The sequence below is a fragment of the Elaeis guineensis genome, chromosome 13 (assembly GCF_000442705.2).
Source record: "Elaeis guineensis isolate ETL-2024a chromosome 13, EG11, whole genome shotgun sequence".
Taxonomy (NCBI): Eukaryota; Viridiplantae; Streptophyta; class Magnoliopsida; order Arecales; family Arecaceae; genus Elaeis; species Elaeis guineensis.
Window position 1 is genome coordinate 68,721,765 of NC_026005.2, and position 23,587 is coordinate 68,745,351.

At 36.7% G+C, this 23,587-nt stretch overlaps 1 protein-coding gene across 1 annotated transcript; it reads left to right on the forward strand.

Moving 5' to 3' along the window:
* Positions 1–5,042: 5,042 nt before the first annotated feature.
* On the forward strand, positions 5,043–23,017 carry LOC140850880 (alpha-L-fucosidase 2-like). The gene is made up of 10 exons (XM_073247777.1): positions 5,043–5,395; positions 5,903–6,048; positions 7,358–8,313; positions 14,071–14,203; positions 16,127–16,285; positions 17,799–18,023; positions 18,166–18,267; positions 18,394–18,529; positions 22,165–22,360; positions 22,444–23,017. The coding sequence occupies exons 1-10, from the start codon at positions 5,182–5,184 to the stop codon at positions 22,763–22,765; spliced, it is 2,589 nt and encodes an 862-aa protein (XP_073103878.1). The 5' UTR covers positions 5,043–5,181; the 3' UTR covers positions 22,766–23,017.
* The last annotated feature ends 570 nt before the right edge of the window (positions 23,018–23,587 follow it).

A 23,587-nucleotide genomic window follows, 5' to 3' on the forward strand; every position in this document is an offset into this window, starting at 1 on the left:
TAGGAGAAGCTGTAACAAAATGAGTGGCAAGAGATACCGTTGGAGATAATATATTTTTCTTCTGATAAGTAATAACGGGTCCTAATAAATGCAATTCATCATTAGAATGTGCATATATTGTATAGGTAATTAACTCTCGGTTTTCTTTTTGGCTCTTCTCTAAAAATAAATTCCTGTTGATCAAAATTTTAATTTCCAATCTATTCTTTTATACTACAGTAATAAAATATTTTTTTAACATTATCTTATTTTAAAAAATATCCAACTTATCTTTTATCTTCATCTTTCTTCCTTTTTCTTTCATTCCTCCCTTTTTTTCTACATAAAAGAGAGAATGGATTTCGTTACTATCGCTACAAAGTTTCTCAACTCGATCCCTAATCCTGATTCTTCTTCTTCATTCTTCTTCACAAGGTGTTGGTTATGGTGGAGGCAACTCTCTCCTGCCGCGTGCTACTTCCAAACCCCCAACCCTGCTCCCGCCCCTTCCCCAAGCCTGGCTCTCTTCTTACCTGCTCTACCATCTCTGTCCAAGAAGCCCCCGTCGACCTCCCCGGCTCTATCTTTGCCCTTATCTTTTTCTTTCTTCCTTCGTTCCTCCGTCGCTCTCGTCCCCTCAAAGTCCTATCTCGTCTCTATAATCCAGATGCTCCCTCCTTACTGGTGAGATGACGAAATTGTCGGTCGTCACCACCACCTCCGCCTCATTCTCCGTCATCTTCTTCGATGGGGAGCAGGAAGTCGAGATCGGCACCGTCGTCATTCATCCCATCCTCGGCTTCAAGATGTAATACCCCAATCCCGTTTAAACCTCCATCCGCACGACTCTTAAAGCATCCAAAAAAATAAAAAAGAAAAGGAACGTTCTTCCATCGAAGTCCATCGGAGAGGAAGTTGAATCCGGGAAGGATTCGGCCTCCGCTCCGCTCTATAAACTTCTCCTCTCCCTTCAAAGCTAACCACGATGATCATTGACCTTCCTCTCTCTTCTTTCTTTCCGATTTCTTCCATTGAAGCCATGGACTCTCTCATTGTGCCTATCTAAAATCTTTGCCGGAGACACCATCGGAGCTCGAGGTAAGCCTCTCCCTTCTTTCTTTCCCTCTTTCCTTTCTCCCCTTGGCCCTAGGCCTCGCCGCCGATCACCAGTGTTGTCGGAAATCACCCTCAAAGCCCAACCCTATTTTTTTCCTTATTCCACCTATTTTCTTTTGATTTTTTGGCACCGATCGTCATCGTCGACATCAGTTTGAGTTCTTTAGGCTGTGCCACTGCAGCTCTATTTGCCGCCGGCAATGGCCCTCGGTCCGCAAAACAAGAAGGGACCTCACGATCCCCTGTTCCACCAAAAAGAAGCCGCGGGAAGAGGAAGAAGAAAAAAAAAGAAAGAAAAGAAAAAAGAAAAGAAAAAGAAAAGAAGAGAGAGAATATTTCTCTCTCTTCCCCTTCTCCCTTTAGTCTGAACAACACTTTCTCTCTAGAAGTTTCTCTCTCTAGAATTATTGTTTTAAGATGATTTGTCTCTTTAAGATTGATTTAGTAAATGATCTTCTTGCAATGATTTTGATCGAGTTTAATGAAGAGTCCTGATTTGGAGTCGTCGAACAGCATATCGGCATCCATCTTGAGCAGATCCAAATACTATCAGATTTGATCTATTTGATTTTCTATGGAGTCAATTGTATCATTAATCAATTTATTTGACTGAACCAATCTTTGATCATCGAGCATCGTGTTGACCTCTATCACCATCGCCATCGCCATCGTGTTGATTTTTCTAAGGAGAGAGATGGGGGTGGGGGGCCATCACCATCGTCGTTGTTAGTGGTGATCGCGACGACGACCATGAGTTTAGAGGATCTGTGAATGTTTGATCAAGGTGGGGGAAAGAGGGTGGCTGGGGATTACTATCCGGTTGGAAATGAGAGAATCCAGATTTCTTAGTTGCACCGATGATGGTGGACCAGGGAGGCAGTCAGGCACCGAATTCTTGCCATCCCTATCTATGCTGTTACTGTCCTATTCATAGTCACTTGTTCACCAAATAGAACGATCGTTAAATTAATATAGTACATAGTTGACTAACTATGATACACAATTTAATTAATATGGTACACAATTAAATGAACACTACACGCAGTTAAATGAATACTGTACATAGTTAAATTAACATGGCACACAGTTAACTAACTATGGTCATAATTAAATAAATATAGTACATAGTTAACTAAATATAATATACAGTTAAATGAATATGACACACAGTTAAATGAACACTGTACATAATTAAATAAATAATGTATATAGTTAAATTAACATAGTACACAGTTAACTAACTATGGTACATAGTTAAATAAACATGGTACACAGTTAACTAAATATAGTACACAGTTAAATGAATATGGTATACAGTTAAATAAACACTGCACATAGTTAAATAAATAATGTATACAGTTAAATTAACATAGTACACAATTAACTAAATATGATATATAGTTAAATTAATATGGTATATAGTTAAATAAATACTGAACACAGTTAAATGAACACTGTACATAGTTAAATTAATATAGTACACAGTTAGCTAACTATGGTACATAGTTAAATTAATATGGTACATAGTTAACTAAATATAGTACACAGTTAAATGAATATGGTACATAATTAAATGAACACTACACACAGTTAAATGAATAATATATACAGTTAAATTAACATAGAATACAGTTAACTAAACATGGTATATAGTTAAATTAATATGGTATACAGTTAAATAAATACTGCATACAGTTAAATGAATATTGTACATAGTTAAATTAACATGATACACAGTTAACTAACTATGATATATAGTTAAATAAATATAGTACACAGTTAATTTGCTAATGTATATAATTAAATTAACAGGATGCATAGTTAACTAAATATGGTACATGGTTTATTTATCACTGTACATAGTGGTCGTTGATTGGGTAGGAGGTGGGGACGGCAAGATGGTCGAAGGTAAGGCCAAGGAGGGTGTCGTCGATGATGATGGTGATGGTATATAGTTTATTTACCATTGCACATAATTAACTGACTAATTAATATAGTATACAGTTATCTAACCACTGTATACAATTAAATAAATATGGTACATAGTTAATTTATCATTGTATATAGATAAATAAACATGGTACATAATTAATTTGCCATTGTAAATAGTTAACTGACCACTGTATATAATTAAATTAATATGGTACATAATTGATTAACTTACCACTGCATACAGTTAAATAAATATGAAATATAGTTAACTGACCACTGCATATAGTTAAATTAACATGGTAAGCAGTTAATTTATTATTACACACGGTTAAATTAATATGGTACATAGTTAATTTATTATTATATATAATTAATTTATCTATATAATTAATTTATCATAGCATAATTTGCCTTCTCAATTAATTTATCCTGCTTAAATATTTTTTTTAAAAAAAATATAATATTGAATTAAAGGTATTTTTATCTCAGGAATAAAAGTTAAAGCTCCATTAAAAGTGGACCGGAAGCTACATAAAAAGTCAATATGGCTTAAAAGTTAAAATATGATTAACAAATGGATTGGACATTATTTTTTTTTATTTATTTTCTTCATGTTTTGAATGCAATAAAAAAAATGCTGCAGTAGAATCCATAAACAATGTAGAGATCGAAAAAAATGGAGTTATTAAAGCCCCATTAGATTCATACCGCTAATCGTCAATAAAAAAAAGTCTTAGTTTAGATCAAAAAATAAATTTTTTTTTGAAAAAAAAAAAGCTATGATGCCAAGCACATTGACGAATGTTCATCCGAAAAATGAGAAAATTTAAAGGATCAGGGATTTTTTGAAATTTTTGCTGAAATTTTAAGATGAAGATATTTATTTGATATTTTGCAAAATATTAATATTTATTTATTTATTTATTTAATTTATATAAAAAAATAATTTTGTAACTTTTGCCAAATCTAACCAGCCAAGTTGGACCGTCTAACTCTATCTGGTCTGTCTTGGTCTGAAAAGAGTATGGGATGCGTATTTTCAAAAAAAAACGATCTAGAGTCTAAATTTACCTTTTAAAAGAAATGCGTGCGCATACATAAATACAATATAGGACTCAGGGAAAGTCCAATTCCCCATCATTATCCATCCATCTACTATAGAGCGGCTAGTGAGCCAATCACAAGCCCTTAGAATGGGGTCCTCCAAATAAGCAGACGTCACCAATGTATCTTGTGTATCGATAGCAGCTATTGGATACGACAATTACCGAGATAAAGAATTAGCCTATGTCTTTTGGTCCTAATTATAGTCTTTTTTTTTATCTTCTCAAAGATACCCACTACGTGCTCCCAAACAACATATATGCCACTCGCGGTGTTAAAAAAACACCGAGGAGGAAAGAAACAAAGGTCTCAAATCACTTTGGGATATAGCAATAAAACCCCAACACATAGACAACACCTCCGCTCCCAAATAATCAACTTACGCGTGTACGGAAAATTGGTGTTTCATGTATGTAGGCAAATTGTTATAATTAAATATTTATATAATATTTATATAATTATAAATTATAAAAATTTTAAATTTATATATTAAATAAATATTATAAATTAATAATAATAATATTTTTTTATCATATGATAATCTAATAAAATATTATAAAAATATTATTTTTTTCAAAATTTCTTCTGTATTAAATAAAGGTGGAGATCATTTTCATTGGTATCAAACAGATGGTAAACAATAGGACAATCAAGATTTATGCGAGGCAAAAAAAAAAAAAACTCAAACGCTTCTGAAAAGCCGGAGGAAAAGCCGGACGCTGTCTTTTCTGCTCGAACGGCAACCATCTTTCTCAAATGGCGTGCCAGCACTCGATTGAATGCAAAATGGGACCCACGACCTACCACAGATATCTTCCAATTACAATATGCCATGTCATCAGTTACACCGAAAGGCTGTCAAAAGACCAAGCAGCTAATCCGCGCCTCTTTGACACGTAGCCAGAGAGCTACTGATTCTACTGCTCTCTGCGGTTTCGCTCTGGACGTGAAGATCCCTTCTCCTTCCTCTCCTGTCTCCACCGCCTTCCTCTTCTCTCTTCCTCCCCCAATCTCTTTAGCTTTTGGTTTTTGGACTTTGTTTCGATCTCGATGGAGGAGGGCGAGGAGGTGGTTCGGTTGCAGCCTCCAATGGAGGCGGACGCGGGGTGGTGGGCTGGCGGAGGCAAAACGGAGGAGGCGCGGCCGCTCAAGGTCCAGTTCTCGGAGCCGGCGAAGCACTTTACGGACGCCGCTCCCATCGGCAATGGCCGCCTCGGAGCCATGGTGTGGGGCGGTGTCGCCTCCGAGACCCTCCAACTCAACCGTAAACAACCACCATCCACCCCTTCCTTTCTCTTCTTAATTTTATCTCAATCCATGTCAAGAAGATAGAAGGTCGAAATGCATCTGTTTGAGCTATTAGTTATCATCGCATGAATTCGTCGTATATTAAAATTTTATTCTGCTTTATTATGATGATCGAAGAATATTTGCGAGACTGCAAACAAGTAATTAACCAGAGGTTCTTTCTTTTCAGACTTTTAGGTTGCTTTATTGGAGAATAGCACTTGCTATTGACATGTTGTATAATGATTAATGAAATTTTGTATATAAAAAGTGTTCTCCTCTTGTTTTTATCTTGAGGATATCATACAATCGCCCGATTTTTTTCTGATCTCTTTCCACTTAATATATGTTCTGATATAAATCTCCACGAAAATCTTCATATTTGCTTGATCCCCTCCCCCAAACTTATTTCTTTTTCGTTTTTGCTTTGCATCCAATCATAATTCATAAAGTTCATGATGTCCTTGTGTGATTTCTCATGTAGATGACACTTTATGGACTGGTGTACCCGGTAACTATACAGACCCTGATGCACCTGCTGTTCTTTCCAAAGTTAGGGAGCTTGTTGACAATGGACAATATGCAGAAGCCTCCTTAGCAGCTTTTGGCTTGTTCGGTCATCCGACAGAAGTATGTATGCTAACTTCCTTTCACACAGCTAAATTTGTGGTTTTCTATGGCAATACACTTGTTGTTGCTTGTAGGTCATAATGATAGAACCGGGAAGGGACTCTTCTTTCTCGTCTCTTTGAAATGATTTAAAAATAGATAGGATTGATGACTACATAATGTTCGTTCAAGCCAGGTTATCTATTAAATGGACTAGCATACATTTGTCCATGACAAAAAGGTTGCTGAATGGCAGATTCTGCCTGCTTTCATGTTTACTCCTGGTCTGGGAACTTTGAAATCATTGAGTTTATCGGACTGAGAGCTCCACTGTTAGAAAGGGAATTATTATTTGCACCCTACCTGACAAATTTTTCCACATAGTTAAGCAAAGATTAAAATAATGCAAGAAATTATATTTCTTTGGTAAGTTTAAATAATTATTAGGTTAATCATTATTATAACTGAATGTCTGAAAAGGAACCCCTAAAATACCTCCGATCAATTTTTCCCTCAAAGCCAACCCTACAATAAGTAAAAAGAAATCGAATAGATTTGTTCATATGTCCTTTCAACATCAAAGTATGCCTCCTTGTGCAGCGGTTTAGGATCTTATCTTGCAACTAAACAGCATATAGATTAAAGGTTCTGCTTTACCAAGATTTCCTAAAATCCAACGTCCAAACACCTTGATAAATTTAGAGATAATTAGGCTTTATCTATCTTCTTGCTGATTTTCTTCTCAAGATTGTGAGTTATGTATGTGGGAGTCACTTTTGGGGATGGTAGAACCATCTCCATTCTTCGTCATAGATGCACTAATACTAATAAGACTGGGAACTTTCATGATCTCTCCTGCTAAAACCATGCATCTTCTTGGGCACTAGCTCGAGCCCTAGATTGAGCAGAATGGAACTACATTTTATTAATCTCAGTTCTTTTATATATATTTTTCCCCGGACGAAATTGGTTTCTTTCTCTGTCGTCTGTCCTGTTTACTTTTGGGAAGCAGAACATGTGTCATATACATGAATTGGTCAATGTTGATGGAATTGATCATCTTCCATGTTATTATTACTAAACTTGCCTTCTAATTTATGTTTGTCCGATCAACATGATGCTGCAATTTACGCAATTTACACACTTTACATGTCTAGTGGAGTTTATGAAATATGTTTCTGTATTAGTGCTTGAGTTTAATGATGGTCGATAATCAACATTAGACTACTTGAAAGCTTGCATGATGTGCTAGATAAAGAACATATTTCAGTTTTTCTTGGCTATCATAATCATCTGCTAAAATTCTTCTTATTATTGTTTTTAAATGAAGGTATACCAACCTCTTGGCGATATCAATCTAAACTTTGGTGACTCTGATGATGCATATATGGCTTATGAAAGAGAACTTGATCTGACTACAGCAACAGTAAGTGTCAAGTATACTCTTGGTGATGTAGAATTCACAAGGGAACACTTCTCCTCAAACCCGCATCAAGTGCTTGTGACAAAGATTTCTGCAAACAAATCTGGCTGTTTATCCTTTACAGTATATTTAGACAGTAAATTACACCATCATTCTAGTGCGAATAGTGCGAATCAGATAATCATGGAAGGTAGCTGTCCTGGGAAAAGAATTCCACCAAAAGGAAATGAATCTGAAAATCCGAGTGGAATTAAGTTCTCTTCTATTCTGGAATTACAGATAGGCGGTGATGATGGTAAAGTGCAGGTTTTAAATGATGGGAAGTTGAAAGTTGATGGTTCAGACTGGGCTGTATTACTTCTTGCAGCTTCTTCATCGTTTGAAGGGCCATTCACAAAACCTTCAGAATCTAAGAAGGATCCTACATCGGCATGCTTGAAGGCATTGTCGTTGGTTAGGAATATGTCTTACCCTCAGCTACTTGCATATCATTTGGATGATTATCAAAATCTTTTTAATCGTGTCGCCTTGCAATTGTCAAAGGTCTCCAGTGATGCACTTAGAGAAAAAAGATTGGCCTTTCTAAATGAGATCCCTATTCAGAATAGTCCTGCATCTGATTGTGGTGTGTCAGGACTGGTAAAACTAAAGTCATCAAAAATTGATTCTTCAGCAAAATTAATGGATGGCACTTTCAAATCTACCGCAGAAAGGGTGAAGTCTTTTAAAGATGATGAGGACCCGTCATTGGTGGAACTTCTATTCCATTATGGTCGTTATTTGCTAATCTCTTGTTCGAGGCCCGGGACCCAGGTTGCCAACTTACAAGGAATATGGAATAAGGACACTGAGCCAGCATGGGAGTATGCTCTTTCCTGATAATCCTACCTCTGTTCTTATTTATACTATATTTTTTCCCTAAATAAAAGCTCAGTCACATATGATGTTGTGGTTTCTTGATACCTTATAATGTCCATGATTTTTAGTCAGTGTGAGTTGTCATTGTTAAAACTACTACTACTACTACTACGACTACGACTACGACTACTGTTATTGTTATTATTATCATGCTCACCCTCATCATTGAGAGAATAGGAGGGAGATCCATTTGCACTTGAAGGACCAAATACTCAGGAATGCACCACCCAAGATTCGAACCCAAAATCTCTAGTTGCTAAATAGAGGCTACGCCAAAATAATACCTTGTGCACTATAATTACTTGATCCAAAATACTTAGGAATGTCATCCAAGATTCAAACCCCAAACCTCTAGTTGCTAAGCAGAGGGGTATGAAGCAAGTGTATGACCATGGGGATAAAACCCACTTCATAGACATGTTGATGTTATTATATCATCATCATCATCATCATCATCGAGACAGAGAGAATGGGAGGGAGACCTACCTATGCTATAATTACCTACACCCAAGTACTCAAGAGGATTCATGTCCCAGTGGAATATTCCACAGGATATCAGAATGAGGTACTATCCCATGTGTTGGGACAGGACTGTCTCGCTCGTATCCCAGTGTCCCGATCGGGACGTCTTGGGATATCCTTTGTCTCAAGTGTTGGGACGAGATGGAACTGTGGCGCACCCCATTCTATAGGAAAACCGGAACAGTCTTGTCCCACAGGATTTAAAACCTTACTTAGGAATGCACTATCCGAGATCCGAACACAAAACCTCTTGTTGAAGCAAAGGGGTGTGATTATGGGAATAAACCACAATTCACATCTATGTTGATGTTATCATTATCATTATTTGCTCTTTATAGAATGTGCTTAGGCACATTTTTAATCTAAGATCATGCTACATATGTAACCATTTAGGTTTCACTGCTTTTCTGGAGACATTATGAAATTAAAGCAAATATAGAAAAGCTCACCATATATTTAGTGAATTGCAAATCAAAGTGTTATTGACTAACCTGGGCAATTGAAGCTTGGCTACTTAGTCACTTCCATGGGCAATTTTGCTTGTATATCATCTTAAGCACTTGTCACTCTGCTCCAAGAAGCACTACTAAAATATTTATTATACAAGCACCCCCAGCTGGCCATATTTAGAGGCTGGAAGCCCAAACCTTAGCTCAAACACAACTGTTCGGCCCTAACCCAAGCCATTGCCCAAGCTTGAAGTGAACCCTTGTACAATATCTCTAGCCAAACAATTAGCATAGGTCTCGCTCAAAATCTTATCTCCTTTGGCATATGCCTATCTGTTGTATAACTAGCCTGAATTGTAGGAGCCTTAGTCTATATTGTGTGGACACTTCATTATTAAAGCTTTTGAAAGTATTAACACTTTTGGATACTTGGACATGGCTAGATAGGATATGACAATGTTGGACACGCTGAATTTTCTTGCTGATGTCATGAAAGCATGATGCCATATGGCACTTCTATCATGTAGGGGACTTTTAAATTCAAGTGCAAAATGTTACAAGCAAAGTGACATTATGTTTAATAAGTATCATGGTTATGTGAACAATTTAAGTGAAGTGTCGATAATTTTTATTGTATTATTAGTTTAAATGTCTTAGGTCTTAAGTCTTAACACATCTTATATATATACATATGTCTATCTACATGCACACTTGTGACTCATCTATGTGTAGTGTTTGGCACTTGCATTGCACATACAAAAATCAAGAAGAGGGAGCAGATGTATGATTGTGATAAACAGTCTTTACAGAAGCTAGCAAGTAAGACCTCAGCTGGCAAGTAAGCTGGACTCTGATGCTTGCTCATTGTATATAAACAAGAGATGTATTCACAATTTCACGAATATGTTTATGTCTATATGTACATATGGACATATATATATACCATCTATGTGTGTATATGTATGTATATGTGCTTGTATGTATATATATCATACCACCATTCCTGAATGTTTGGAGGGTGCCATATTTGGCACTTAAGGATATGCCGAGCGTGCAGGCAACACTACGTAGTCTAGAACTACTCATAGCCTGGTTGATTCATTAGGACCAAACATCATATTGATCCAACTCCAAAACTTAGTAACATGAAATGTCTTCTTAGGGTAGTGTTGCCGTCGGGAAGATGATTTGGCTTAGGCCGCTGAGCTAAAGTCTGAGAAAAGGGGTGAAGTGGTATCCGGTGGGCTGGTTGGACCTTCAGAAGTGCATGGATCGGATTTTAGTCCTCGAGCGATCCTGCAAATCAGATCCTGCAAAACCACCAAAGATAGGAAAAGTCTCCACACCGGGTGGGAGGTTTCTGTGGTGGACCCTTCGATGCCTAAGTCAGTCTCCTGCGAAAGCAAACAGAAAATGTCTGAGCTTTGAATAGAGATCTGCAGTGATCCAGATCAAGTATGAGATGGAGTAGAGTGTATATAGAGAGATGGAGTATGGGAGTCCGACGGACTTTGGGTGATACTTGGAGTGTCTAGATGGGTTCCAAGGTGAGCTTAAGGTTGGTGGAAGAGATGAATCCAGTACGTACGGAGCTTGTCTCCAAGAGATGGCATATGGAGCAAGTGTTCACTTACCTAGAGGGTCTGGAGAATTTGGAGTTTATGGATAAAGGTGGGTACCTTTTGCCTGAGGGACGCATGCCATTCCTCCCCTTAGGGCCCGGAGAGGTGCGCCTAGGTTGTTAGGAAATAATATCTTGCACGTCCTGAGTTTGTTGAGGTTGTATAGTGGAGCAAAGATGGTAGTTTGTCGCCTAGTGGATGGAAGGCTCCAGAATCTCCTTGGTGCAGTCGTGCAAATTCACATGGTGACAACTCGTCGGCCATTCTACCATCTATCAATAGGGACACATGTAAAGCTGCTATTGGGGTGCCAGCGTCATGGTGGATGGAGCATTTCGAATGTATTAGGTAGTATATTCATATCGAAAACTCCTCAAGAGCTTGAACCGGCACCCACGTCTTAGATCGGTCCTTCATATTTTTAAAATGTTTACCTCCCCAAATCTATAGGGTATCCTCTCCTAAGTTTTGCAAAACAAGATAAATAATAACTAAATATACATTTTACCACCACAAACCATAAAAATTTTTTCATCGTAAAGATCCATGTATATCTAGCTTACGGCACCAATGTTATTTAAGGTTCGCCGAACTAGTACTAGAAGTTATATCAGCCAGTGACCTGCTCGATATGATACAGGTCTGTACCGTGCTGTTTTGGGATGAACCAAAAATAGTGAGGAGGAAAGGGAGAAGGAGAGAGAGGAAGAGAGATGGAGGGGGAGGGGGAAGGAGGAAGGAGGAAGAGAAGAAGGGTTACATGGATGTGGAGAGAGGGAGGGAGGGAGAGAGAGAAAATCCTAACCCAAACCCTTGGAGAGGGAGGGCGGGAGAGGGAGAGAGACCTTAACCTAAACCCTTGGAGAGGGAGGGCGGGGGGTAGAAGGGGGGGGGGGGGTGCAGGGAGGAAGAGGAAGAAGGAGAGGGAGGGGAGTGGGAGAGGAGCGGCTAGAGGAGGCTTCATGAGGGTATTGGGGGAGAGGAGTGGCTGGAGGAGGCCTCCAAGGGTATATTGAGGGAGAGGAGCGAGTAGTTAGAAAGGCTTTATGGGGGCGTCCGGTGAGAGAGGAGCAGCCACATGCATTGGGAGGGGGGGAATAAGGTTCACATGGTCAAAAGGGGGAGAGACAAGCCTTGACTTATTTTGTGGGCTTATATACTGAATGGGTATACTGAACCATGCCAATAACTGATCGGTCTAATTCGATATGCCCCGAATTGGTCAGTTTGGGAATCCTTGATTGTTTCCTTTTGCCACACTCAATCCAAACTATAATGCTCCACCCTTATGCTAATATAAAGGACAATGAAATCATGATGATACTTAGAGTTTGCTAATAAGCCCTTCATTCATCTTACTTTAAGGACCAACCTTATCCAGAACCAAGGTTTCTATTGTTCTATATTGCCTGGTGCATGGCATATCATACTAACCTTATGCTGTACAGTACTGTATGAAGGCTTGATACGGCACTGTACCAACACATGGTATAGCTACTATGCCAACCCTAGCAACATACATGCATCTATATGGGGGCATTATTGTACTGACCCAATCAATACCATTAAGGCATCGGTATAGTCTCTGTTATCGAGATCTGAAAACCTAGTCAGAAACTATACCAAAAAGTTAGTAACATGCCAATAATACTAGCAGTTGATCTTTTCCCTGATCCACTAAATTAAATGACTTGCCTCTCACTCTATATTTAACCCACTTCCACATCAAACTCACCTCCTACAAGATCCAGCTGTCTAGACAAAGCTCTTCATGTCTGAACCTACATTATCATCCTATACTGCAACATGGCCATCAGCTGAACCTCATAACCAGATTATCTCACTGTATATAGTGCAACCATACGGAAACGCAAATTAGAATCATTTCAATGTTTCATAACTAGGCAGGAGATTCCATTGGCCTGGTTCTAGGGAATGTAAATGAGAGCTAATTAGACCTCTGTTTTGGAAAATCAAGGATCCATGTATCATATGTGCTGCTTCTTGTTTTAGGTAGATATTCTGCTTCATCAAAGTAAATCCTATTGTGAAGTAATAGAACAAAGATTACCAAGAAAATGGAGAGAGAGGGAAGAATTGGCTTCTTGATAATTGAAACTACTTTGGAATTAAAATCAACTGCGGTAAACCTGAAGTCTTGATGGTGGACAGAGTTAGTTGGCCTTGTGATGGAGATAAGGGTATGGAAAACTAGATCTGGAAAGAAATTCTTCCCATGCAAAATGGTTTAAGAATAAAAAGGGTGTCACACTATAATAATAGGAGTTTGAGCAACTCACTTTCATTAAACATCATAATATCATATACAAAAAAAAAAAAAAGGATCTCTGCTGCTATGCTCTGCTATTATTTGTTACCCTTGATTATTGAGAAATATTGATTGCAAGGCAAAGCAGCTTACCTTTCATAATGGAGGGACATTCAGATATTTCTGCATATTATGGAATTCTTTCATTCCATTTTATTATAAGAACTCATGAGTGATCTTTCATGAATGTCCTCCCAAAGGATTCAATGTCGAGAAGAGAGAAAACTCTCTTGATGAAATGAAATATAACTGGGTGGTTCAGCTGAGTTCAGGTCAGTTTAGGCCGGTTCAGGCCCTGAATTAAGTCGACCCCTTGTTTCATGCCACTTCCAACCTAATACTGGCCTGGTTCAGGCTGGTGTGGCAGATGCTGGTATAAGCTCAAATTACTCTCAAGCAATAAAGGTACAGGTTTAACTCATCTTGTTGCTAAAATGACCACTGGGGCACATAGACTAGGAAGTTTAAGAAATTTTCAAAGGTCTAAATAAGTCTGTGACTAGTTTTTGTGCATTTGTGTCAGAATATCCTGCTCCTCTGTTTATTTATTTATTTCTGTAATATCTTCATATCTGTTGTATCTATTTTTTGGCATATGCTGCTAGGAAGTATGAGCCTATGACTCAATGTGCACCTCTTCTAATTTTTTGAACTTTTAGTGATGTCTGATGCTTTGATCATAGAAGCATGGGTGTATAGTGAGAAACAAATGCATGTAATTTCTATGCACAGCATTGTGTTGTTTAAAATAGAAAAGCTGACTGCTGTTTTTTTCTTCAGTGCTTTTCCTCACTTAAACATCAACCTGCAAATGAACTATTGGCCATCCCTCTCTTGCAACCTTAGTGAATGTCAAGAACCCCTATTTGATTTCATTGCTTCTCTTGCGACCAATGGGAGTAAAACTGCAAGAGTAAGGTGTTTTTCATGCTTGACTTATCTTCAAATAATGTATCTCCTACTAAATTGTGTGGTTAAAAATCCCAAAAGTAGCAAAAAGTTTGCAGCAACAGATATACATGAAAGATTTTTGCTGTGGGGAAATTTTCCATGTCAGTTTGCAACGTGCACTATGATAATTTCTATTTTGTTCAATTCCTTTATTTGGATGTGCTTAGCTGGCTATCATATCACACCGCTTATATTGATATTTATTTTAACTCTGCAACTGGATTTTTTTTTTTTTTAAAAATAATGTGACTTGTTTACATTCTAAGAGGTCAATAGTAAATTACTAGCTGTTATGTTGGATTGAGCAGTGGTTGGTGAGTGGTAAGTTAATTTTGCAGTTATATAAATAATAACGTCTTTCTTCTTGGTATGATGCAGAGATATGCTTGTCTTAGTTGGAGCCTTGGAGGGACATTAGATTGACCAGGCTGTTGCAATAGATCATGGTTTACTATTTTATTAATTTAATGATCTTCACTGACAGGATTACCCCATCTACATCCATGATTGGGGTACTTGGATGTGAATTTAGAAATTGATTTTTCTACAATGAACTATTTCCACTTGCAATAAGAATAAAGAAGATTCAAGCCAACTAAAATTCCAGTTTGACATGAAAACAACTTCACGACTTTGGGTACTAGGGATTGCCTGCATAAAGACAGTTTTTCCTTTTTTTTTTGTTTGCATGATCTTTTGTTGATTTTCGTATTGGTTGGATTTGAGCTATGGACAGTTTTTTGGCATCTGGTTTTGGTTCACCTGGCCCTGGACTTGCATCTATTTCATGTGCAAGGAAAAAAATGGGCAATGATGATATTCAGAAAGGTACAATTTAAACATCCATGTCCAGAAGGGGCTAGTTGATTTTGCTTTCCAATGCACTGCTTCCTCGCACGCATGGAATCAATGGAAGGAGGGAATGATACCTGGAAAAAGTGATATATGGATGAAGATTTTCCAAAGAAATCAAACATCTTGTGAAAATTCAAGTAGCTGTAGCCTGCAAAGTGGGACCTTTGTTTTCTTGAACAATTTTAAGCCAAGTTAGAATGAAGCAGAGGATCAACAAAACAGCTAATGTGCCACGTCAATGTTGAATAAGTTATAATGATATGCTTAGAAAAAGCTAATAAAATTGAATAAGTTTATTAAGCACCTCAGTACAAAGCTTTTTGTAGTGTAGAACTAAATTCAATGAGAATTAGTTGCCAACTAGGATAAGAGTGTAGGACCAAAAAGTTATGATGATATAGCTGTTATATGCAACATATTGGGAGTTTAAGGACTGGTGGTATCATGTTATAATCTTAACTTAATTTTGAAATTTTGTTAAAGGCTGCTAATTGTGAGTTGATAATGTGATGATTAAAAGATATTCATGCACAATCGCGCACACAGATTATGTGTGTCTGAGAGAGAGAGAGAGAGAGAGAGAGAGAGAGAGAGTAAAAGTCCATGTAGATCATTTGCCAATTAGGATAATTAGGATTCAAGAGTGTAGGACCCAACAAAAATTATGATAGTATAGCTGTTATATGTGGCATGTTGGAAGTTTGCAGGCTGATGGTAGCATGACAAAGTTTCCTCTTAATTTCTAAATTTTTCAAGGGCTGCTAATCTTGAGTGGATCTTGTAATGATACATTTCATGCATGCCCACACGTAAACAGTAAAAATGTATGAGCACTATCAGCGCAAATCTTGAGTTGCGTGCTGCAAGTAAAGTGTGGCATAGTTTCAAATATAATTAATGATTATTGGCTAACCTACTTCTCCAAAATAACTGCATGGACATTATTGTTATTTAACTTTTTTATAGATATTATCTCTTGTTTAATGGTTGTTAATATATCAATGTTAAATATCCTTCATAATGTTTACAGGTCAATTATGAAGCAAGTGGTTGGGTGACACATCATGTATCAGACATATGGGCAAAGACATCACCTGGGATTCGTAAACCTGTGTGGGCTGTATGGCCAATGGGTGGAGCTTGGCTTTGTACACATCTATGGGAGCATTATAGTTTCACTATGGATAAAGTATTTATAATATAGACACATTCTTTTGTTATATTATTGGACCGTTAGCATGTGTTGCTATTGTAGTATCTGATATTCCCTACTGAATCTGCGATTTTGTAAGATCTAAAATTGCAACCATGTGGTATTGCTGACCCCATTTCATGAACTATGCCATCCCACATCAACATGGGATATTAGCCAGTTCTACAAACCATGTGTAGCAACTTAAGACCTCATTCAGAAAGGCTAGCTAGAAAGTATTATTTATGTTTCTTGACCCTATATGAGTACCCAAGATTTTTCAGTACATAGCTGTCATAGGACTAAATATATGCCCACATGAGTCCTCACATATTTTCCTTATTTTAAGTCTGAGCATCTTTGTAAAGCAAAAAATCCAGATCCAATTAAATCCAGTCACAAGCACTATGATTAGCTTGTGGTTAGCCCAAATGGGCCCATGCTATAGTGTCCTATAGTTCATATGTGCCATGAGCTGGGTTGCTCAGATATCATTTGTAACAACTTAGGACCTCACCTCAAAAGGCTAGTTGGAAGGTGTATTTGGGTTCCTTAGCCTTGTATAAGCATCTAAGATCTATCTAGTGCTTAGCTAATGTGGGACTAAATACATAGCTGCATGGATCCTTATGCCATAAGGAGATGGGGGGCGGCCTTGCATCTCATACTGTACTAGTACATGAACAACGTGGGGTTGATATGTGGGATTTCAATACTTGATTTTGTGAACATGTGTTTACGTTTAAAGTTTCAATTTTTCTTTTTCAACTAGACAAAATTGGCTGCAGAATGTGGACTTCATATCTAGAATCCTTGATGTGCTCTTCATTTCTCTTGATATTGTGATACCTTTATTTCTTTCTTGTTTCTTTTTTCTTTCACAACTGAATAATTTTAGTTAGATGGCAAATGTTGGCCATATAAATACCTGATAGGTCTATTTGGCATCAGTATGTTACAAAATTCACATCTTGAGCTATAATGTTATGCATAAAATGTACAGTTCCGAAAATATAGATTACACGATTAAAGTACATCGATGATGTTCTGGTGACTTGAATGCTTGTAACTGGAACCAACTGGTACCCAATGTTATTATTTTATTATTATCTCTGGAACCATAAGCAAAATCTAAAGCTGTTCTTATGTGGGGAATAGTTTCTTCCTAGATCTCAGCCATGAGGAGTAATCTACTAAAAAATGTTCAACAGTGGCACTATTCCTAACCTGATGATGTTTGAATAAGTTCATTGCCATATTTCATTATATTTTTTTTCCATGAATCCCATTGCTTAAAGGAGGTTCCATGAGTACATGCACGTCCTTTTTCCCTAGGAAAAGTAGTAGAGAACTGGAAAAGACCACTATACCTTAGAGAGTACCTGAAGTAACTAAAGTGAAATGGCCAGGCCGATAAAAAAATTGCGTCAAGAGTTTCTTGTCAGATTTGCTGGCTTTTCTTTTGATAGAAGATTAAAGAGGGTTACTAACTTTTCTATTTTGTGTTTAGGGCTTTTTAGAGAATAAAGCATACCCTCTGTTGGCAGGATGTGCTTCCTTTCTATTGGACTGGTTAATTGAAGGGCATGGGGAATATTTGGAAACCAATCCTTCTACTTCTCCAGAACATTCTTTTATTGCTCCAGATGGGAAGACTGCAAGTGTCAGCTATTCATGCACTATGGGTATGGCCATTATAAGACAAGTTTTTTCTGCAGTTGTTTCATCTGCTGAGGTAACTCAAAGCTGAATCTTGGCTGGAGATATATATATATATATATATGCTTTATTAACGTCCTTATTTATCGAATCATATTCTTGCTGCTTTATACAAACTATCTTATACAAGAAGTTATTCAAATTGTTTATAAACCTAGGTCTTGGGGAGATCCAATGGTGATTTTATCAAGCAGATCAAGAAGGCACTATCGAGGTTGCCTCCAACAAAAATAGCTAGAGATGGTTCAATCATGGAATGGGTAAGAGGAGCCTTTACTTCATTAGTCTTTGTTTACTTATTCTCTTTACTTCGTGTCTGTCTACATTGTCCTATTTTAGTTTCATTGCCTGTTCTGTTGTAGCCTTAAAATTTTTATATATGGCAGGCACAAGATTTTGAGGATCCAGAGGTGCATCATCGACATTTGTCACACTTATTTGGTCTTTTCCCCGGACATACAATAACAATTGAGAAAACGCCTGATTTGTGCAAAGCTGCTGCCAATAGCCTTTACAAAAGAGGTTTGTGGAAGAAAAGTATAAGAAAGATTCATTCAATTATGTGCATTTTGTATGATACACATCTACAAAATTTTAGAATTATCTTTTGATGACAAAATGGACTAAATCTCTAATCAACCAAGACAGGCTTTATTTTGATTGATCAAATATGTCTAAATTTAGTTGCTATGTAATCTTGCCGTGAGCAACATTAGATATGTTAACGTTTTCAGAACTCTGTTGCAAAACTGACGCTTGGCCCATAATGGCAGATGATATCTACAATGTAAAGAATCCATAAACCACATTTTGAAAAGACTAGTGGTTTGGCCAGCATAATGATTATATGATGCTAATTAATTTGATGACTGCAACTGAAGGAGAAAAAAAGAAAATAAGAACTTAATTAAAGCACATTAATTAAGAAAGAGGTAAGAGACTAGGACCACAGCCCCTTTTCCATCACATGTCAAAATCGTAACGAAAATTTCATTTTGTCATGTGCAAACTCTAACAAAATATTAGTATGGTCTCATGATTTATTAGCCAGCCAATCTTTCTAGAAAGGGAGTCCTTAAGGGACTCAAAGACCAACAAAAATCATATAGGGCAGGCACTATAAAACATCATCTGGGATGGGGTTCACAATGTGCCACGTGTCCCTTAATACTAATCTTAAAGTATGAGTCTAAAAGTCAAAGATTTTTTCACTGACGAAGTTATTAGTTTCATGATTAAAGTATTCTCTTTCTTCCTCATTTTCAATACATAACGATACATACTATCTGACCATATGATACACACTAAATATATAATCAGGTGATACATACTATAAGCTTTTTTTGATACATATCCAATAACGATCTAATACACACTTACAACTAAATTAATACATAGTTTATCGAATTTAGTTTCACCAGTACAGAGTATATAACTAATGATACATACCTAGTAAAATATTCATCTAATATCCTAATACATACCTTTAGATAAAGTGATAGACAGTTTTTAAAACATAGCATTCATCAATACAAAACATATCAGCAAATAATATATACTAGATAGCTTATTGATACATACTGAAAGCTTTTTGGATACATGCCTAGTAATGATTTAATATACATCTACAGATAAATTAATACATAATTTACCGAACTTAGTATTCACTAATACACAATATATGGTCAGTTGATACACATCTAGCAAAATATTCATCCAATATTCCAATACACACCTGTAGGTGAAACGATACACAGTTTCTATAAACTTTTAGATATAAAGATCTTATAAAAGAAAAGAAATTTAGAAGAGGAGAGAGCCTCAAGGTATGTATTAGATCATTGCTGAGTGTGTATTAAAAAAGCTTACAATATGTATCAATAAACTATCTAGTATGTATCATTTATTCATTTACTACGTACTGATAAATCCTATATTTTGAAAATAATGTATCGCTTTATCTAGAGGTGTGTATTGGGATGTTGGATGAATATTTTGCTAGATGTGTATCATCTAGTATATACTGTGTACTGGTGAATACTATGTTCGGTAAACTATGTATCAATTTAGCTGTAAATATGTATTGGATCGTTATTGGGTATGTATCAAAAAAACTTACAATATGTATCACCTAGTTATATATTTAGTATGTACCATATGATCATATAGTATATTTTGCTATGTACTGAAAATGAGGAAGAAAGATTATGCTTTAATCACAGAACTAATAACTCCGTCGGTAGGAAAAAATCTTTGACTTTTAGATTTATACTTTAAAATTAGTATTAAAAGATACATGGCACGTTATGAAGCCCGCTCCGTATGATCTTTTATAGTGCCCGTCTCATATAATTTTTGTTCATCAAAGACCTAAGGAACCAAATGCATCTAGACTTCAGGGAAGCTAGTAGAGATAAGGAAAGATTTTTAGAGATTCTTTTTGCTAGCCTCTGTTTGGTTGCTGAGAAAGTGAAAGATGAATGAGAAATTTCCTCTGGTTAAAAAGACAAGAAAAATGGGGTTTTCTATTATTTTGGTGAGTAAGAAAATCAAAGTGAAAGTTATAGACAAAAGTGAAAGTCTTATTTCAAAATCACTACCTTTGGAGAAGGAAAAACTAATGGCTGTAGGACAAAATTTTGACCACATATTTTCTCTTGAAAATTTTCATTCTGAAAGTTCTCTTGGCTAGCAAACATTGGAAAAGGATATTTCAATGTAATAAACTCTAGGCTGCTCTATAGGCCCAAATAGGGCCTTTGCTGGCCCATAAGACAACCTTTTTCCATTTTAGGGTGATTGTGATAACTATACGACAGAACTGATGTATGAATAACAGTATATCAAATATCAATATTCCAAAACCAAATTACTTCTTATTTTGATACACAGTAGAGTTGCAGATTGATCCTCAGAAATTTCCAAGTTTCTGCAAGCACTTCATCAATAAATTAGGATAAATCTCGTATAAGTTTCATAAAAGAGTAAAATGTTGCTGGGAAAAAAACAGATAAAAGTCTCACATATGAGGTCAACAAAACTATTGTAAGCTAAATTTCAACCCACTGTATCTCAGACTGATGGCGGTATTGGTTGTGATTTCTGAAGAACATGTTGATACATTACTATCAACAATCGAGGTAACTTGATATTCTTGGGCTTTCTCTTTTCTTGATATCATGTGCAAATGGCTTCACATGGCCCAAACAAGCTACCTGATGTCCTACACCTTCCCACTTTATATCACACATTGCTCGTAGGCTCTCTGCTTATAAAATGTAGTGCATGCTCTCCTTTTCCTACATCAGTCTCATGTTTAAATTGTTTCTTAATTTGTCATATTTTTAACAATTTCTGTTTATGTCTGTGACTAGCTCTGAATTTACTAGCCACTGGCTGATTATGAGAATGTCTTCCTATAATCTGTTGGCTATGATAAAAGGGAGATTTCGATGCTACCAAAAAAAACCTAGACATCTTCTTTGTTTTACTTCTGAGTTTTCTCTGAGGCATAGATTAGCATGGAGGGTCTGATTCATTTATTGTCATTTACTGTTAAATATAATGTGAATTCTAATGAACAAACTGATTTTTGTTATGCACCACAAGGAGAGGGATGGGACTCTGAAGCAACCCTAGACAAATGGTATCATTGTTAATAAAAATGTACAGACTTGAGAGTTGAGACCACAGACATGGATGATGGGTAAGAAAGATGAGTTTCTTGTAAGAAGACACAATTGATGGGGGGCACCAGAAGTTGTTCTTTTGCTAACTCATCAAGTGGCAGACAAGTTAGCTAGGAATGAAGTGCTTCATGATCAAGAAATGTCAAAATGCTAATGCTTCTTCAAGGTCTAAATACGTGTAATCTAGACAATCATTTGGTCTATCTCAATAAGACTAATGAATAAGGAAATAACAAGCTTAAAAATGCATTTGCACAACATAGAATGTTGGCCAACTATTTACATGGTAACTCACCCAATTTAATGTAGTTCTCATTACTGGGATACCTCTTATTGATCACGTTTCTGCCAGCCCTCAAAATTCTCAACAAGCCTAGCTTTCTAGTCATCTTGAGAGTGCAACTGAATGCAAACATCTAAATTTTCACATAATGCTTGTTTTGACAAATTTTTCATTGGCCTTTCAAGGGGATAACGGCCCAGGGTGGTCAACTACATGGAAGATGGCTTTGTGGGCCCACCTTCACAACAGTGAACATGCATACAAACTGGTCAGGGAGTTGATCAACTTGGTAGATCCTGATCATGAAATTAAATTTAAAGGAGGGTTATATAGTAACTTATTCACAGCACACCCTCCATTCCAGATTGATGCTAATTTCGGGTAAATCATGTGATTCCAAACCAACTTTAACACTGATAGGCTTTTTCATTATTTCAATTAGTTCTGATACTCTGTCTTTTCAGTTTCACCACAGCGATTGCAGAAATGCTTGTCCAGAGCACTGAGCATGATCTCTATTTACTCCCTGCTCTCCCACGGGAAAAGTGGGCTGAAGGATGTGTTAAAGGGTTGAAGGCCAGGGGCAATGTAACAGTAAATATCTGCTGGAAGAAAGGGGAGCTTCATGAAGCCTGCTTCTGGTCTAAGAACGAAAACTGTCTCAAAAGATTGCATTACAGGGGAACTGTCACCACTGTTACATTAACCCATGGAAACATCTACAGATTCAATAAGCACCTAAAATGCATGAAGGCGTGCTCGTTGAAAGAAGGAACATTTCTTTGACTATCTGCTATTTTAGTGGGGTCTACCAAAAAGCATAGTTTCTCAAGATCATCAACCAAGGAGCTTCCTTCTTACCTTCAATTTAAGTCAGCCAAGTACTTTCATCTTTGATATCAAGTTTCCAATTTATTAGGAGAAACTGTAACGGAATGAGTGGTAAAGTGATGCCATTGCAGATAATATATTTTTCTTCTGATAGATAATAAAGGGTCCTAACTAATGGAATCATGCAATTCATCATTAGAATGTGCATGTATTTATTTATTTATTTATTTTGTTACTGTTTTGAATGCGATAGAGGAGGTGCTGCAGCAGAGCAGGAAAATCCGTAAACAATGTAGAGACTGGAAAAATGGAGTCATTACAAGCCCCGTAGAACCCTGCTGCTAATCTTTGACAGGAAAGACATCTTAATTTAGATTGAAAATAAGGTTTTTTTTTTAAAAAAAAAAAAAGCAATGATGCTGAGCACCTTGGTGAATATTCATCTTATTGACATAAAAGATGGTAAAACTAGATCTTTTTAAGATGGAGATATTGAATTTATGGCTAAGATCGGTGATTAGTTTTACTTGATGGAATTATTTAACTATTAATTTTAAAATTGTTTAACTATAAACTTATCTTGAGGGAGTATGTCGCGTTTGAAATGTATTGGCCAATATGTTTGTATATACTGGCTGATATTTCAAGATTTACCAGTTTATAGGGGTCAAGATTTTCTACCTACTGCATGAAACATAGGTTAAGATCTTGCCCAAGATGAAAATACTGATGCAAAACTATTTAAAAAAGAAAAATTTTTTAAAGCTCCATAGCATC

Excerpts from the sequence above, each read along its gene's own strand:
- LOC140850880 (XM_073247777.1), top strand. The coding sequence starts at position 5,182 with ATGGAGGAGGGCGAGGAGGTGGTTCGGTTGCAGCCTCCAATGGAGGCG. Across the intron at positions 16,286-17,798 it reads ATAGTTTCACTATGGATAAA|GGCTTTTTAGAGAATAAAGC; the intron begins GTATTTATAATA and ends TTTTGTGTTTAG. Across the intron at positions 18,530-22,164 it reads CAATAGCCTTTACAAAAGAG|GGGATAACGGCCCAGGGTGG; the intron begins GTTTGTGGAAGA and ends TGGCCTTTCAAG.